The sequence below is a fragment of the Bos javanicus genome, chromosome 2 (assembly GCF_032452875.1).
Source record: "Bos javanicus breed banteng chromosome 2, ARS-OSU_banteng_1.0, whole genome shotgun sequence".
Classification (NCBI taxonomy): Eukaryota; Metazoa; Chordata; class Mammalia; order Artiodactyla; family Bovidae; genus Bos; species Bos javanicus.
In genome coordinates, this window is record NC_083869.1 from 44,425,136 (window position 1) to 44,444,193 (window position 19,058).

General features: G+C 39.5%; 1 protein-coding gene across 1 annotated transcript in view; it reads left to right on the forward strand.

The window, feature by feature from the left end:
- The first annotated feature begins 879 nt into the window (after positions 1-879).
- Positions 880-19,058, forward strand: part of ARL5A (ADP ribosylation factor like GTPase 5A) — a 28,789-nt gene continuing 10,610 nt past the window's right edge. The window contains exons 1-4 of the mRNA XM_061438020.1: positions 880-1,272; positions 11,763-11,823; positions 12,933-13,080; positions 14,814-14,897. Of these exons, the coding sequence (XP_061294004.1) occupies positions 1,227-1,272; positions 11,763-11,823; positions 12,933-13,080; positions 14,814-14,897 (339 nt within the window). The 5' untranslated portion in view covers positions 880-1,226. The remainder of the gene's footprint in view (positions 1,273-11,762; positions 11,824-12,932; positions 13,081-14,813; positions 14,898-19,058) is intronic.

Genomic DNA, 19,058 nt, shown 5'->3' on the forward strand with positions numbered 1-19,058 from the left:
GGGGATAATGAGAGTTACAGCTGGAAAGGACAGTTGAGGCCAAATTGTGGAGTCAATGCATATATCTCTAAGGTATTTGGACTTTACTGCTCAGACAGCTTTAGGTGCCACTACACATTTTGGAGCAGGCAATGGCAACCCACTCCAGTACTCTTGCCTGGAAAATCCCATGGATGGAGGAGCCTGGTAGGCTGCAGTTCATAGGGTCGCTACGAGTCAGACACGACTGAGCGACTTCACTTTCACTTTTCACTTTCGTGCATTGGAGAAGGAAATGGCAACCCACTCCAGTGTTCTTGCCTGGAGAATCCCAGGGACGGGGGAGCCTGGTAGGCTGCCGTCTATGGGGTCGCACAGAGTCGGACACGACTGAAGCGACTTAGCAGCAGCAGTAGCAGCACACATTTTTAAACCTGGGAGTGAACAAATCAAGATCGTTGTTTTGGGCAAGATTAATCTGCAAGTGGAGGGATACTGGAAAGCGAACAACATTTTAGTACAGGACGGCCATAAGGCCACTGCTTAGGTAAAGCCACCCTTTTCGGTGTCGGCGTCGAGATTTGAAGGATAAAGTAATCAGCCTCCCTCAAAGACCCTGATGGAATTCACGTCTTCGAAGGCTAGGAGGTGGGGCTTTTGATGAAGTGTGCGAACAAGGTTGGGGAAGAACACTCGATGACTTGTTCACACTATGGCTCTGTGGAAGAAAGGTAGAAAAAACGCCAAAGCAAGCAATCCAGAGCCACCTGTCCCAATCCGAAGCCCGCTTTGCCTGACCGAAGTCCCGCCGCCTACAGGTCGGTAAGATTGACAAGTAAGCCAGGGCCAGGCGGGCGCTCTTTCCCAGGCCCCGCCCCTCCGGCCGCGCGCCTGCGCCTTCCGTCCCTCCACCCCGCCCCGCGCCTCCCCCGCCCGCCTGGTCGCCGCCGCCGCAGCCGCCCGAGAGGAGCTTGGGGAGGACGGTGGCCCGCGAGGTTCGTCGCACACAACGCGGCGGCGATGTCCGCGAGCCAGGCGGGAGCCGCGGCGGCAGCGGCGGGGCCTCAAGCACGGCACGGCGGCCTGGGCTTCGGCCTCCCTCCGGTTCCTAGGAAGCGGGCCGACGGCCAGCGCGGCAGCAGCAGCGGCAGAGACGGAGGCTCCGGCGCGTCTCTCTCCTCCCCTTGAGCCTGAGCCGGGGGAGGCCAGGCGGCCCGGGTGGCTGGAGAGGGGTCCGCTGCCCGAGAATGGGAATTCTCTTCACCAGGATATGGAGACTGTTCAATCACCAGGGTGAGGGGCTCAGGCCGAGCGCGTACGGGTCGGGGAGAGGGTCACTCGTGGCCCGGTGGGTGGGTGGGTGGGGGTCTCCGAATACTTCCGGAATGTGGGCGCTGCGGTCGCGCGCGTTCTCTGCGCTGAAGTGCGGGCTGTTGCGGCTGCGGGCCTGGGGCTGGTCGATCCCACTCCCAGCTCGGGAATGGTTCCCGACTCGCTGCCCTTTTGTCTTAGGAGACCTTCCTAAGAAATCCATTCCGCAAATACACCCATTGCTCCGATTTCTGTTGGGAGTGGAAAAGGTCTCTTGTCCCACGTTCGACGCCCCTTGAGTGGCCCAGCCTGGCTCACGTTTCCGTCCTTCGGCGATTGGGTTTGCACACCACTTGAAGTACTGGGGTTCTCTGGGATGAAGGTTATAGGTTGTGGCCGCAAACGCACCCCTGAGCGACCGAGGATTGCAGAATGCGGAAAACATGAGAAATCTCTCTTGACTTAGCCAGTACATTCAGGTTTATGAGCCTTCCTTGCGCCTCCACCTCCCCGTTCCTCCTCCCCGCCCCCCCGCCTTTGGAAGATTCTTCTGCATCCTAAGTAGTGATGGTCCTCTCTCCGTTTGCCAGATTTGTATCTGTGTTTAAGGTTAAGCTTAAGGTCATTTTCCTACTCGTGTTTCTTGTTTCTTATTTAAGTAGAGGTTTTATGGCTGGATTTAAAATGTTAAAGTATCATTGAAAGCACTTAAAAATCATATCATGTGAAACATCTGTTAACTGTAAGTGACTAGTAATTTACCAGATATGGAGTGTATTATCATAAAGAGATGCTTAAGTTCATCTAAACTCAAACGTTACCTTGAAATACATATCAGATTTATTGACATTTGTTAAAAAAATAAGTGTAAAACTGGGGGAAAGAGGATGCAATTTTAACAAAAAGACAACACAGCCATTAAGATACAAAATAGTTACTGGTGTACTTTCATTTCTTTTTAACTCAAGTTGGGTGATTCATCATCCCGGCTGTCAATAACTTTGTGTTTTCCTCCTGTGAAGCTGGTGTTACTGTCACAGCCCAAAATTTTCCAGTAAAGACATAAATGAATGGTGGCATCTATTATGTGCAACCATCCCTGCTTCCTCCTTGGTAATCCAGCTGCTCCTACAAGAAGGCAATGGGAAGGGAACAGAACTGGAACTTGTGATCTCCAGTTTATCTTTTAAAAAATAAAGATGATAGTGTAGATCTCATGATACTAAATGGAAGAGCAACATTTCAAATGATTTTCAAATGATGTGGAGAATTTTCATGAACTGGAGAAAGCCTCTTCTAATATACACTGTCTCTAGCTAGCTGTTTCTGTTGAGAGAAGGGTGAATAGAAACCAGTTGCTTAACCTTTGTCCATCTGGGTCTCACCTAGAGTAGCAGGATATCTTGACTGTATGACCATGGAGCCCACAAATCCTGAAAACTTAATCTGTAGGTCTTAAGAATAACATGATACTGGTGGTACTTACAGTAGATAGTCTGTTTTAATGTTTAAATCCATAGTTTGTATTATTTTTAGCAAAGCTAATATTTCTACTCTACTGTGAAATTTAGAAAGATTGTTAATTGATCTCTAATCCTGCAAGAAAAATTAGATATCTCCATGTTATATTTTGAGTCAATGATAAAATTGTCTCTGTTAGTGAAGACAGAATTCGAACTTTGCCAGCAGCTACTTGACAGTACTAGATAATGATTTGTGCTTTGTTACCACTAAAAATCACTGAGTCGTGTTCTTATTACCTCTATTTTGTGGTAATTTTTGACTGGACCTTTTTTTTCAGTATTGGGAAATAGTAAGAAGTTAATGAAGTTCTAAAAATTTAGATGTCAGCATTATGAAAATATGAATAAACGATTTCCTATTAAATGATGTGATTGTCTTATCAGCACGGTCAGTTTAAATCTATCAGGTACTTGTTGGTCTTTTAGTTGTGAATTAAACTTTATTTTACCTCCAGAAGATGCAGAACACAGTCCTATGTTCTTTTCACATAAACTCTTGGAAGGAAGTTTTGAGGGATAACAGAATTTGCTATGATGATGAAACAAACTGTGTGATATCTCTATCACCCTTTAGACCAGCTTTTTCAATTTAAGCTTAGTTAGGTTGAGTACATAGTGAAAACTAATTGTATATTGCTCAGGCTTGAAAACCCAAAGGTTGCATTTACGTGATACTTTAATAGGGTACAAAGTTTGTCTTAGATGCTGTTGTATATATCATTTTTTAAAGTTTCTACTATAGAAACTTTGAAGTAGGTTTTTGGAGTAGTTTTTCCTTTGAAGTAGTTTTTCTTTTCTCCTGAAAATAGGAAACTGAGGTACTAGTGGAATGATTTTCCTAGGTAATGCAACTAAATACTGCAGAAATATTTTGCTGGCCTTAAAGAAGTGACTGGCATCGGTTTTTCATGTGAATTCTCCACCCTCCCCACCGCCCCGCCCCCATCCCCATTGCTGTTTTTCAGTTACTAAACTGTAAGTCTTTACAACTTTAGGGCTTGGAAGAGTTGCCACTAGTACCTTTTAGTATAGAAGGCCTTGTGATCAGAACTCCATTTGTTCATTGAACAAGTATTTTGAACACCTGTTTTGTGCTGGGGTCTGTTGTAGAGGGCTTCCCAGGTGGCGCTAGTGGTAAAAAACCTGCCTGTCAATGCACGGAGACAAAGAGATGCAGGTGGGGTAGACCAAGAACAAAACACACAAGACCCCCTGCCTTTATGTGGGGACATAAGCTAACTTTGTCTTTATAGATAAAATAATAGCAGTTAATATTGACTTGCAAGGTTAGGGTCCATGTGTTTCATGCAGCTAATTTAGTCTTCACTTAATTGATTTACTCTTAATAAGAACCCTGTGAGCCTGATAGTCTCCAGTTTTTAAGACAAAGAAACATTAGGTAATTTGTTCCAGGCATTACAGTTAAAAGTGATAGACTTTGGTGCTAAGTTGCTTCAGTTGTGTCTGACTCTTTGCTGCCCCATGGACTCTGTCCATATGATTCTCCAGGCAAAAATACTGGAGTGGGTTGCCATTTCCTTCTCAAGATTGAACTTGAGTCTCGTGCATCTCCTGCATTGGCAGGTGGATTCTCTACCGCTAGTGCTACCTGGGAAGCCCTTTTAGATTGAGACTTTAACCAGGATCATCTAGTGCCTGAGTTGGTGCCCTTGAAACCTAACAAAAACTTCTTTGTATAAGAAGGATTCATGTTAGATAAAAGGAAGAACTTTTAGACTCGTGAACTGTGAAAGAAGTTATGAAGTTTCCTCATGGGGAGCGTTGTTTCATTCTCCTGATTAGCTCACAGAAAAGGAATGATCCATTGTGAATGAATTATGTAGAAGCTGCCGGTGCCGCAGGACCTGGTGCTGGGAAAGCCACCTCTGCTTCTGTTGTTCTTTTCATCGTGTGGGAATTCAAATATGTAAATGAGCACCTATAGAAGCTGAGTAGCCAAAGGGGTGAACTGTACCAGTTATTAAAACTTTAGCTCCAAACTCACTTTTTTTGTGTGCTCTGTGCATACAGAGCTGGGTCCTTAAATACTAGGCTTTTAAAGGCACGGTGTCAAGCTTTGTTGGTAGGTGGCACTGCAAGAGGAGGGGGTTTTCTTTCTGGATATGATGTGCCTCTCAGCAGGCCCTCTCCTGCTCTGTGCAGTGTGGACGCCTTCTCCAGCCGCTGGCTCTTACACTGTCTAGTGGTCACAGCAGCTTCCTCTAATACCCACTTCAGTTGGTTTCAGAATGGAGGTCCTCCAGGGAAACACTTCCCAATGAACAGCTTTCCCCAACATGCTAGAGGGAGGATTTCCAGAAAGAGCCACCGGCGAGTCCGCACAGCTACTTCTCTGACATTCAGTGAGCCATGGCCAGGCCCTCAGCAAGGTCTGTATCTCAGTCCTGGGGAGCTGTGGGGAGAAGCCCTGTCTCAGCCCTGGGTGGTGAAAGCGCTGTGTATTGTCATTCCTTTAATCTTTATTGTTACTTCTTGTTAGCCAGTCCCTCATTACTCCAGTCCTCTGGAGTAGTTATTTTCAAGTTCAAATTGCTCTGTGGTTTCTGTTTCCTAATTGGATCTCTACTTTTTTCATGTGTAATTGTTGCTTTTCATTCAGCAAAGTTTTTTGTCCCCCTCTCCCCATCCCCCGCCCCCAGCTGAAACTTCACTACCATTGCTGTAAGTTGCAAGTTTATTTTCAAACTTCGTTTTTTAAATTGATGATGCTTTTAGATTTTGCAAATTGAATTTTTAGTATGAGGGACTTTATCGATTATCTCCCTTCTAACCTTTATGTCTTCCAATTTTGATTTATTTATTCATTCATACTTTATTAAGTACATGATTTACTCTATAGATTCTGTGTTAAGACCTGTGAAAACTATAGTATACCTGACAGAAATGGGACTTTTTGCTCCTTGTGAGACAGAATCCTTGGGACTTAGTTTGGATATGAGGTGAGAATGAAAAATCAGGGTGACTCTCAGTTTATCTGCCTTAGTATTTGTGTTTTCTAGCTTTGGTATGATTCACAGAGATAGAAGTTCTCCAGGATAACGATGACTTTTTTTTTGCTTTGCTTAATTTACTGACTGGTAGTTGGCAGGATATATATTGACTTTTAGAACCTGTTAGTAAATAGAACTGGTAGGCTGCCTGAGTATATCAGAAGGAAACAAAGAAGGGAAACAAGCATTTTGATGACGAGAGTCAAGTATTGATTGGGAGACTAAAGCCCAGGTGATAATGCAAAATTCCATCCAGGTACTGTGACAAGTGTACAGTTGTTTGGGCTTATCTGAAAAACTGCAAGAATGCTGTGGCATAGATACTCTAAAAGAAAAATCATACTAAGTAGTAACTTGTCATAAATCACATGCATCAAAGCACTGAAACAGCCAAAAGTTTTGTTACATTTTCACATGATAACTGTCTCTTGTGTACACATTGTATTTTAGGTTCTATGTATTATTTGTTTTGAAGTGCATTGTAACACTACCTGGAATATGTGTTTTTCATAGAAGTCTCTTCTATCCTGGTAGTGAGAGAAACAGGTTGCAGTGGTGAAAGAATCTAAGGCTATTCAGAGAAGGCTGATGATTAGACAGTGTGAATAATCTAACCCTATAGTTGGGGATAAAACAACTCTTCACCTTTGACTTGGCACCCTTATCTTTGAGCCCATTGCACAATGATGTCTTAATCTTATAGTTCTCACTGTGACCCACATGCTATACCTCAGACTTAGGAAGCTATTGAGAATAGCCATGGTGCTTTATTGTAAAAACACAGAAATTCAAATAGAGAAAAAACAAGTCTTGGGAGGGAGTAGATATAAGTTGGTATTGAACGTGACTTGTGGGTGTTAGAGATGTTGAGGTGAAGGGCCTCTGGCTCGTGGCCTCATTGAACTGTCCTGATCTTAAGACTGAGCCAGGCAAGGTCCTGCAAGCATGGCGGTGTCGAAGGTGAAGCAGGACATGCCCCCGGTGGGGGGCTACGGCCCTATCGACTACAAGCGGAACCTTCCGCGTCGGGGACTTTTTAAAAAAAAAAAAAAAAAAGACTGAGCCACAGAACGTGGGGCTCCCCAGAGGTTTTCTGAATTCTGCGCATGTTTGTTGGAGAAGGCAATGGCAACCCACTCCAGTATTCTTGCCTGGAAAATCTCATGGACAGAGAAGCCTGGTGGGCTGCAGTCCATGGGGTCACTAAGAGTCAGACACGACTGAACGATTTTACTTTCACTTTTCACTTTCATGCATTGGAGAAGGAAATGGCAACCCACTCCAGCGTTCTTGCCTGGAGAATCCCAGGGATAGGAGAGCCTCGTGGGCTGCTGCTGTCTATGGGGTCGCAGAGTCGGACACTACTGAAGCGACTTAACAGCAGCAGCACGTTTGATACGAGATCCTTTCTTCTTTTTAAAATATTTTAGCTACTAAAAAACCTTCATGTGTTCAAATATGTTAGCTTGTATTTCCTTGATTGACGTTGGAAATCTGCTTTATGTCTTAAGAGTTTGGGGGCATATTTGCATATTTATGCTTTTGTAAGTGACGGTTATTCACTGAGTTTGTAAAATTAGTTAGAAGAGGGAGGTTGTTTCCAGTATGGAGAGTGGTTTGAGCTGCTCTTTCCTTCGTCTCTGAATATCTCTTGACAGTCTTTTCTCCTGTTTATTTTCTACCACACCATGCATGAATTCTCGCCCTGTATCATCCACTATGCCTTCTCTCCCTAGTGTGCTGCTTTTATTTCTAGGCACTAGTGAAGAAAGACTTAACAAGACTTTACATCTTTATCCACCAAATCATGTGACCCAATTTCATCTTATTCTCTAGTTCATTCATTCAGTGGCTTGTAAAAGACATTGTATCTTGAAGCTGTTCACCCCATCCTATCTTCCACTTGTGTCAGGAGAAGATGAAATCCCACTGTGAACTTCTTGTGCCATCTGCTTTATCTCAGTGTATGTGTGTTATTGCACAGTGGTTGGTTCACAGTAGTTTGACTTTATCAAGTTCATCTTGTGGTCAGGTATGACACAGAATCCTTCTTTATTTTTTTTTTCTTTTTTGCTTAGTTAGTCTTTCCTCACAGAAATGGTAGAAAATGTGTTTGAAATCAAGAAATAAGTCCTATGGGGCATGGCTAAATTAAGGAGACCACTTTAAAAACAAAACCAGGTAGGGTTTTCCCCTAAAAGCAGTTACTCTAGGAGGCCAGATAGTTTTCTACTGATAAGTCCTATTGTTACTTTTTGAAATACCTTTTGAAACTACTTTTAGAATTTTTTTTAGAGGCATATTTTAAAATCATCATTTAGGGATCACACCTCATTTAATAATGAAAAGGTAACACTCATCTTAACTGCTTTTTACCTTATGACTGAGATGATACCACGTGACTCCCCTCCCCTTTTAAAATCAAATTCATCTTCAGGGGTTAAACGGCGACCATTGGGAGTGTTCAAAACAGTGTGTCTCAGGCTCTGAAAGCAATTGCAAGAGAAAATTGCAAAATATTTTGAAAAATGGCAGCATGGTTAGAATAAGTGTTTAACCACCTTTAGGGACTAAGGACCTTGCCAGAGATAGTGCTATTGTATTTGTGATCTCTCTGTGTAAGATTCATATACACACACACATTTTGTAGTTACTGTGTAGTTATGTATCATAGATCCTTGCCTACATTTGTATTGGTTTTGCCCCTATTAATTTTGTACTATTTTTAGAGTACCATTTCTCTCATTGGTCAGGGTAATTGTATTTTCTTCCTGAGTACTGGCAAGTCTGTCTAAATTTAGTGCTGCAGCTAATACAAAGAGGTTAACAAAATAACGTTCCTAAAACTTAAAAATAAGCTGATGTTTTATTAATTATATTATTAAAAATTGGTATTCTATTCAAGTGGGAAACTAAAAACTCACCTAAGTCAGAGGTCAGAGAATAGCTCATTGTGAATTCTGCTGGTATTAAAATGTTTATAATTGCTAGTATTACTAGAACTGAAAAAGATATCTGTCATTAGAGAGGAAGTGCTCAATTTGAGGACATAGAAAAATATAGAGTCAGGCAAAATTGCCATGCCATTTAAAAACTTCCCAGGTATAAAGGTCCCCTGCTCCAAGGACTCAGTAATCTGGCCCTGTTCAGATGTGACCTTCCTGTGAAGATGGATTTGCCACTGCCTTTTTAACACTCCTTTGAGGAAGCCCATGCTTCTGATTTTAATCTGGTCACCCTTTACTTTTCCTTAGGAAGAAACTCCACTTGTCAGGTAGTTGTCATTTTCTCAGTTCCTTCACCCTAGTCATCTCTAAAGATGAAAGAGACTGGGCCCTGCATTTTTAAAATGACTTTTTAGAACCTGTTTTGGGGAGCATGGTCATGTCACTTTAGGACTCTAGTGGTTCTAAGCTGCCTGCTCTTCAAAGAATGAGTGACTGGACAAAATTGATTTTATTAAAACGTTCTGGGACTTCCCTGGTGGTCCAGTGGTTAAGACTGCACTTCCACTGCAGGGGGTACAAGTTCAGTCCCTGATTGGTGAATAAAGATCCCACATGGTGTGCAACCTAAAAAAGAAAGCACTGGCCTGCTAAAGTATATTATTTAAAGCCATTTTTTTTTCCTGTTTACTTGATCTTCATATTTTTGTGTAACTGGAAGTACCTATATAGCATTAGGAATTCCTCTTAATGGTAAGTGTTGTGTTTGGAAAACATCTACCACCTGACTGCAAAAGCTTTCTCTTGAAGAGCTCCTTTATCCTTAACATTTCTTGTTTATAGAATGAATATTAATTCAGCATTTATTATACCAGAAAAGTTGCAGTTACTAGGAAGTACCCTTGAAGGGTGCCTCATTAAACTGAGATGATTAGTGTTTGTGTAAATCATTATAAGTGCTCTGTTAGAGGTGTGGCAGAAGAGCAGGAGAAAGTGATTTTTCTTGGGAAGCTATACCTGAAAGATTAGTAGGAATTCTTGAAATGGAGAATTGGAGACGATAATTCCAGCACAGGCAAACACCATGAGTAGAGGTAGAGAAATGTTTGCTGTGGATGTAGGTAGCAGCTTGTGTAGGAAGAACAACTTGAACTCCAGCTTAGATGCCTGATGGTCACGGTGAGGGATAAAGCTGAAGCATACTCATTTGGGACTGGTTTTGTATACAAGGCTTAGAACTTGTACTTTGTTTTCCTGTCAAAGTGGAGAGCTGTCATTTCATTATCAGCTTTATAGTGTATAAAAATTATTCAAGAAACAACAGAAAGATGGATTGGAGGTAGTCTAGTTAAGTACAGTAAGAGATGAGGAGGACTGCAGCTAGGACAGTGGGGAGGAGGTAGTTCAGAATATATTTTTGAGGCAGAATAGAACTTGGTGACAAATTAGATGTTGAGGTTGAGGGACTCCAAAGGCATCTGAAATAATGGTAATACCAGTAAGCAAATAAAGTAAGATAGAATCAGGAAAAGGTTTGAAAATTGGGTTTGGGGATGTTGTTGAGGGGCACTGTATCTATCCACTAAGATTGGAACTTAGGAAAGATTTGGGAACATGGATTAGGAACTGTCTTTCTTGGTAGTGGGCACTGCCCAAGTGCTGTCGTACTTATACAACCCTGAAAGATAGTATTGTCCCTCCCTGTTTGACAGTGAGGAAGCTTAGGGTTAGAGGAATAAGTCATTTGCTCAACGTGACACAACCACATGTGTTTTCCCATCTTGCTTCTGTTACCTGTTGCTGTGTAACAAGCCAATTCTCCTAAATTTGATGACTTAAAGGAATTATTACAATCTCTCATGGCTCTGTGAGCTCACTAAGCTCAGCTAGGAAGTTCTGGCTTGGGGCTCATTTGATTACAGTTGGATGACAGCTAGGACTGGAGTCATCTCCGGCTCCACCTGGCTCCATATCCAGGGTGGTTTCTTTGTGTGTCTGGCATCTCAGAATGGTTAGAACAGCTGAGGGCAACTGTGCGTCACCCGGGCTTCCTCACTCATGTGCACAACAATCATGGGGTAGTCAGACTTGTTACCTGGTATCTGGCTTACTCCAGGGGGAGTTGTCCAAGAGCTGGGCAGCAACTGCAAGGTGTGAGATGATCCAGGTGTGGAAGTCACACAGTCACTTCTGCGTCTTGTTGGTTAAAAGCAAGTCATCGGACCCGCCAGGATTTAAGGGAGCATGAATATCCAGAGACCATCTTTGGAGATTAGCTTCCTCCATGCGCTGCTGTCTTTGGGAGTCGTTTTTAGACGGGATGGCAATAGATGGGCCCCAAGATACCTTGCTAAAATGTGAAAGGAATGCAAGAAGACAGCATGAGTGTTTGAAGGAGGACCCAAGGAAAAGGAGTTGGTGGAAAAAATAAATCAAGAGACAGAGGAAGAAAAAGTTGGAAAAAGTGATGCTGTAGAAGCCAAGGAAGCAGGGAGTCACTGCCACCATAGTCATAGGTCCTTAAATTTGATTAGAAGGACCCTATGGTTCACATGTGCTCAGATACTTAGAGATGCCTGCTAAAGGCAGCTTTAAAAGGCTGCCCTTTTTCTCCCTGCCATTCACCCATCTCACCTGTACATACCCCATTAATGCCTTAAATTCATATTTAGAATTTAAGTAACTTAGTCCAGTGTGAAACATTAACAAGTTAAGTCTTACATAAATTGTTGTGATTGCATTTGGAATAGTTGACTGAGAGTTGGCTTCCAAGGAGTGGAAAGAATGTAGTACTTCTGGCTTCCTAGACAGGTGAAACTTATCTACGCAGAATGAGGGGTTAGACCAATAATTCTTCTCTTGCTGTGATGTTCTTCTGAGTTACAAGAAGGAATAAAATGCCATACACTGAATTACACCATGGCTGAAAAGAGTAGATGAAATGGGAAAATTTTTAATTTTTGATTAATAAATCAGTTTTTTTTTTTTTCCAGAGCACAAAGTTATCATTGTTGGGCTGGATAATGCAGGAAAAACTACCATCCTTTACCAATTGTAAGTACTAACTAGCTAAAAAATGGTATCTTTTTGTATATAGTTACTTTCTCTGCCAGAGTGATACTTAATTAGCAAAAGCAGTAAAAAATTTTATGGAATCCACATTACTCTGTAAGAAGGCAGGTTGGCCATGAACCAGGAGCCGAATTTAAGCAACTGCTTCTAGAGAGCTAGAACTTTATAAGACGTTGAGAGTGTTGTTCAGTTGTTCGCTTATAGAGAGCAGACAAATATTTGTTTCTGTAGTTTCTTGGAATGAAACTACAAAGTGTTCCAGCTAGTCCATTACCTAGTTCCACCTCTGTTTGAACTCTTCATTCACTCTTTTTTTTTTGAAGTTTCAAAGAGCTTTATTGTTTTCATACAACACATGATAGTGATGTATTTCAGGTTTTACCAAAGTGTGGCATCTTAAAATTAGGGATGGTTCATATCTATGATTCCAGAAATATAGTAGTTTTTTCAACATAAAGAGTCCAGTGTGTGTATTTGTTAGTATTCTTCTGAACATTATTTATTTATGTGTGGTGGTGGTGGTGGTGTTTAGTCGCTAAGTCATGTCTGACTCTTTTGCGACCCAATGGACGGTAGTCTGCCGGGCTCCTCTGTTCATGGGATTTCTCAGGCAAGAATTCTCAAGAATTCTTCCAGAGAATCTTCCCAACTCAGGGATCAAGCCTGCGTCTCCTGCTTTGGCAGGCGGATTCTTTACCACTGAACCACCTGGGAGATCCTACACGTGTGTGTAATATATGTATAATATGTAGTATCCTGTTTTTATTTATTTATTTTTTATTTGAAGTACCGTTGCTTTACACTGGTATGTCAATTTCTGCTCTGCAGCAAAGTGAATCAGCCATACATACATATATAAGTCCTCTTTTTGGATTTCTTTCCCATTTAGGTCACCACAGAGCACCAACTAGAGTTCCCTGTGCTATATATACAGTAGTGAACCCTTTGTTCACTCTTAATAAACCTAATGGAAAGGGGATATTTGGGTATAAAATATAAAAGGAGGTTATGCTAATTTATCCCTTAGTTGAAAAATATTCAAACAATCTAGTTTCTTTGCTAATTGTGATATATTTGAACTTTTCCCCCAGTTCTATGAATGAAGTTGTGCATACATCCCCAACAATAGGAAGTAATGTAGAAGAGATAGTGATTAATAATACACGTTTTCTAATGTGGGATATCGGTGGCCAAGAATCTCTTCGTTCTTCCTGGAACACTTACTATACTAACACGGAGGTATGTTTCTTAATATACTAAGTCTTTTGTGAATATAATACTTGGGAAATACTTTCTAGATATAAACTCTTAAAGTTATCTTTTTGAAATATCACAGTATATTAATGTTAATATAAGTAGACTTTAAACATAATGGAATCTTTAATTCCCTCTTTCAGGGTCATTGTTCTGTATATCCAGTCTCATTGAACCGTAAGAAGAATTGGTGATTGATTAGTCTGATTTTATACTGATCCCAGAGCTTGTCTTAAATAATTGTTTTTCTAAAGAACTCCATTTCACAGTTTGTAACTTCATTTCTTTAGTACTATTTACTTGTGTCTGTATAGAGGAAATCCGAGTTAAATGAGGGGACTGGTGGTTTGAATCCTTGTTCAATAATTTTACTGTGTATTTTCTTTTATGCAATGCAATTGCACATTAAAGAACTCTTTTTATTATAAAACAGTTTAGATATAGTCATATGTTTTATTTACATATTATTTGCCAAGAGGAAATTTCTGACATTTGAGATCTTCACTGTATAGACCTTGTAAGATTAAAGGCTATGATATTTGTTTTTGTAGTGCTGGTTATAAGTTAATAAGTCTCCAACTGTATATATGGATGAGGCACTGTTAAATGTCTCTAATGACTTGATTCCCTAACACTCTGTTAAGAATTTGATCATGTCTTTTGGAGAAGGAGGAGTATATATATGATTAGTATCCCCATATAAAATGCTGCATGTATTGTAAATTCATGCCAACGTCTTGAAAATCAATAGCTTTGTTGAAAGGTTTAGAGTAGGACATGTCTTAGAGCAATATAACCACATATCAGTAAAGTCTCAATGGGAGAAGAGGTCAAGTAGCAGTTCTCTTATCCATCTGCATTGTGGTTGATGAAATCTGAAGAATAGAGAAGATCCTGAAAATTAAGTGGTTTGTTTGGAAATGCTAGTTCTAAACAATATATAGTGCATACTAATACTAGGCAGTCAAAATTAACTTGGGCATAACCAGTGCCATCATAAAGTGACTATACCTGCTCCTGTTTCCCTGGTGCCTTTTGGTGCTCATGGAGTGGAAGGAGGGGCCATTGGAGCTCAGTCCTGCATAGCTCCTTTATGAGTGTTTGCATCTTCTGATGCTGGTCTCGTCAACAGTTCAGGAAAGAGCTGAACTGATTGTGCTTGCAGTAGCAGGGACCACTTATATAAGGAACAAGGCATGGTTTTAGATACAGATTTATTCTTTAAATTTGTTGGGTTTTTTTTGAAAATTAACTCTCATATTACTTTATTCTCATACACCTGCCCTTTTAGATTTTTAAATTGACATTAATAAATAGTATCTGTCTAGAAGTAACTTAAATTTTGGGTCATAATATATTTTTGTCTTACAGTGCAAATAGAATTAAGATATTAGATATTAATTAAGATATTATAGAATTAAGATACTAATTTAGAAAACATGTTATATTTTGCTTAGTTTATTAGCAGAATATTCTAATAGAATGATGACATCATATTGTCTTTTATTTTCTCTTAAAAATTAGTAAATATGTTTGAATTAAAGATTAGACCTTTAGGCTTCACAAAGTATAGTGGGTATCTCTGGTTTTCAATAATACTATACCATAAGGTTCTAATTTCTTGATAGTTGTTAGACTGTAAATCAAATAAATACTTGATAAATTTTACAGATAGCAAATTATGTAATCACTAATGACTTTTTTTGTAATTATTTTAGTTTGTAATAGTTGTTGTGGACAGTACAGACAGAGAAAGGATTTCTGTAACTAGAGAAGAACTCTATAAAATGTTAGCCCATGAGGTAAGTAGGATTCTGGCATTAGATGTGTGTTGGGGGGATATTTCTGTCACATTTTTTACTTTATATTTTCTCATGGGGATGCTATTTCAGATTTTTGGAAAAAATTATTTAGCTACTGAGTTTGTAATTTTGACACTTTCCAATTCGGAAGTGTATCTGAAAGCAGTAGAAAGATTGTGGAATCACTTGTAGATTTTTAACACCATTTATCTTGAATAAATTTGGTTTAGAAGTTTTCCTGGACAAAAAGATCTAAAATGGCTTTCATTTTTCATTTTAAATTGATTAATCATACAGAGGATTATCATTAAGACTTTACAGCATCTTATTTCTAAGACACACAGCAAGTTCTGATGATAACTCAGTTATCTGACTAATACTTAAATTTGTTGCCCTTTAGTCTCTGGTATTTTTCCCTCAGCTGAATAAAACTATGTAACTAGCCATATTTTCTTAGCCCTTGAGAAATATAACTGTTAACATAATTTGAGAATTAAATGGACTGAATAATATAGTCAGTAATGATAATAGTAACTATAAAATCATATATTATTTGTAATAGAGTTGTACCTCTGTGTTAGCAGTTTTGGTTCTAGGATGCCTGTAGGTACCAAAATCCAAAGATGTTCAAGTTCCTTGTATAAAATGGTACAGTATTTGCATATAACCTATGCATATCCTCCTGTATACTTTAAGTCATCTGTAGATTGCTTATAATATCTAGTACAGTGTAAATGCTATGAAAATATGCAGCAAATCCAAGTTTTGCTTTTTGAACTTTCTGGAATGTTTTTCCCTGAATATCTTCAACTTGAGGTTCATGTGACTGCAGAACCCATGGATAAGTAAGGCCAACTGTAGTGGCATCTGATTATTTTCACTTGCCTTTTATCACAGATGTTACTTTCTCAACTCAAAGGTGGCAATAGAATAGTAAATACTTAAATGTGTTGTATAATTTTTATTTGAGTGTAATTTTAAGGAAACTGGGATATCTTTGTAATGACGTTTTATATTAGTTTTAATACTGATTCAATGGCTTCCTTTTGTGATTTTTGTTAAGAATTTTGGTATGTTTCACATGTAAGGAAACTTGGTGAAGTAGTTATGTAAATTGGAGTTTCTGTTTTGCTTGTGGTGGTCATACCCACCAAGATGCTATTTTGAACTGATTCTAGCAGCTGTTAAATCTTTGGAATTTTTTTTTTTTTTAATTCATCTTGCCTTTGTACATGTATTTAACAATTTTCAATTCAAAAGAGGCATGAGCTAAGGATTTTTAAAATGTCCCCCTTTGCATTTTACAACAATGCATCATTCTTCAGTTTTTACCAAAGAGTTGTTCTGTTGTTGTTTTATGAAGACTTTAGAAAAAGAAAAATAAGACGCAAAATGTATTTGTCTCTTGACTATATTTTTTACTCTGTTAACAGGTAGCCTCCCTATTTGATTCTTACTCTAATTGGCCAATATGTAGGACATCAGTATTATAAAAAGTCCAGAGAGTAGGGCTCTAACAGAGTCGTTGGATTTTATGAGTTGAGTCATTAACTTGCATAGATCAATTAACCTCGTCTTTTATGGATTAGCACACTGAGGCCCAGTAGTTTATGTGACTTGATGAGCTTTTGAATTTAAGCATTCACATCATTCAGGCTCTTCACTAGCTGCTGTTGAGTCACTTCAGTCGTGTCCGACTCTGTGCAACCCCATAGACGGCAGCCCACCAGGATGCCCTGTCCCTGGGATTCTCCAGGCAAGAACACTGGAGTGGGTTGCCATTTCCTTCTCCAATGCATGAAAATGAAAAGTGAAAGTGAAGTCGCTCAGTCATGTCCAGCCCTCAGCAACCCCATGGACTCTGCAGCCTTCCAGGCTCCTCCATCCATGGGATTTTTCAGGCAAGAGTACTGGCGTGGGGTGCCATTGCCTTCTCCGCTCTTCGCTAGGAAAAATAGTAAAAGCCAGAAATAGAGCCTAGCTGGAAAGTGAAAGAAGGGATGAAAAATAGTAAAAGCCAGAAATAGAGCCTAGCTGGAAAGTGAAAGAAAGGATGAGATTACCAGAAAAGAAAGGAATTATAGGTGAAATTGGGAACTAGAGTTAAGTTACTTAATAGGGTCAGGAAGAGCCAATAGGCAGAGTTCTGGGGAGGAGCTTCCGGCTCAAGGATGAGAATTTGTGAATGAAAAATAAATTCTGACATGGGTTAGTCAAGTGCTTCATGCATACCACAATAAACAACAGTCTTCTTATCATCACCAGTAATGATTCTATGTATTATGAAATACAGAACTAGAGCATTTAAATACATTTCTGAAAGCTTCATCTTAAATGAAGCGCAAAAACATTGAAACTCATGAATTTTTTTTAAAATTCCAAAGACGAAAGAATAGATGTGTTTTATTCAGAATGACTCAACTTCTAGTAATTATCTTTACAAATGGAGTTTGAGAAACAAATTGACAACTATATATGGCATATAGACAATGCTAATAAGTAAATGTGTCTGTGTGTGCTACTATTCATTTCCTTGACTAAACTAAAAACTATTTTTAGACTCTTAAGAACAGAAGTCTGTGGTATGGAGCAGAACTTTTTCAAAGTGTTTAAAATGGGTGATATACAAAAGATCACCACTCTTTACCTTGTACTTTGACCTCTTGTTAAGTCAAGTAACAGCCTTAATCCAGTGTATCTCTTTTCTACTGTTTAGCATAATGCATACTTTGTTGTGAGGTTATTTTAAGAAAAAGTAAAGGAAGACGTAATTTTCCTCTTTTCCTAAATATTTAAATGTAGATAACATAGCTTTTAAAAAAATCAAGAACCTTAAATAAAATTTGAGCCTTTAATATCTAGAAAAATTACATTCAATATGGGTTTTTTCTTTTTTTTTTAGACATTGCAGTACCTGGCTCTATTTCTTAGGTTTTCCAATTTTCAGTCTACGGGCCTCTCCAAATAATTTTGTTACTAAAAGTGATGAATATAGGTTACTTATAAATAGCATAAACTATGTGTCCTAACTTGTGCCAAATATTTCTGTTGTTAAGTATTTCTAAAGTGTGTTCCTTGAACATGCCAGCATTACCTGGCATGACCTATATAAAGATTGCAACACATGCTGGCAAGAAGAGATAGTGAAACCTAAACGATAGGAAGATAGGAATTAAATCCCATGGAAAGTCCATCTACTCAGTGATTCAGCCATATATCAACTATTGATAACTGTTCCATTTTCCAATTAGGATAAGAGAAAAAAATTCATATACTTGATAATGCATATGAGCACTAGTTATAGGTCATCCCTTCAACTTTTTGCCTTATATAAATAGGCAGGTGATCTGAACTATAGGTGAAACGAATTGAAACTCTCTTGGGGGAGCGGTAGTATTTTTTTTTTTAATTTATTTGAAGGATAATTGCTTTAGAATATTGTGTTGGTTTTTGCCATATATCAGCATGAGTCAACCATAGGTATACATATGTTCCCTCCCTCTTGAACCTCCCACCCCATTCCACCTTTCTAGGTTGTCACAGAGCATGGGTTTGAGCTCCCTGAGTCACACAGCAATAAACAGGAACTCTTAGAACTTAATGTTTTCAGAGCAGTGGTCCCTGACCTTTTTAGCACCAGGGACTAATTTTGTGGAAGATTTTTCCACAGTCCTGCGGAGGGGAAAGAGATGGTTTCCTGATGATTGAAGCACATTACATTTATTGTGCACTTGTATTTCTATTATTATTACATCAGCTCCATCTCAGATCATCAGGCATTAGATTCCAGAGGTTTGAGACCCTCATGCTAGAGTATCCCTTCTCTGACCAAGTTACTCAGGTAACTCTGTCCTTATCTGCAGTACTGTAGTGCCGTCCTGCAGGGGGCACTGTAACTAAGTCAGTCTCGTTGTTTATGTAAAGCATGCAGCAGAACTCCTGTTAACCAAGTAAGAAATTTACTACTTTTGTTGTTTATTTACTTCAGAAAGAATGAAAAGCCTTTGAGACTCTCTTCTAGCAAGAGTAAAATAATGTGGAACAATGTCTCTTTAAACCTACTAAAGACTCTTCTTCGAACACACAAACACATGATTGAAACCAAAATATTCTCACTGAGATCCCTGAAAAGAAGATGGCATTTAACAGAGCTGGGAACAC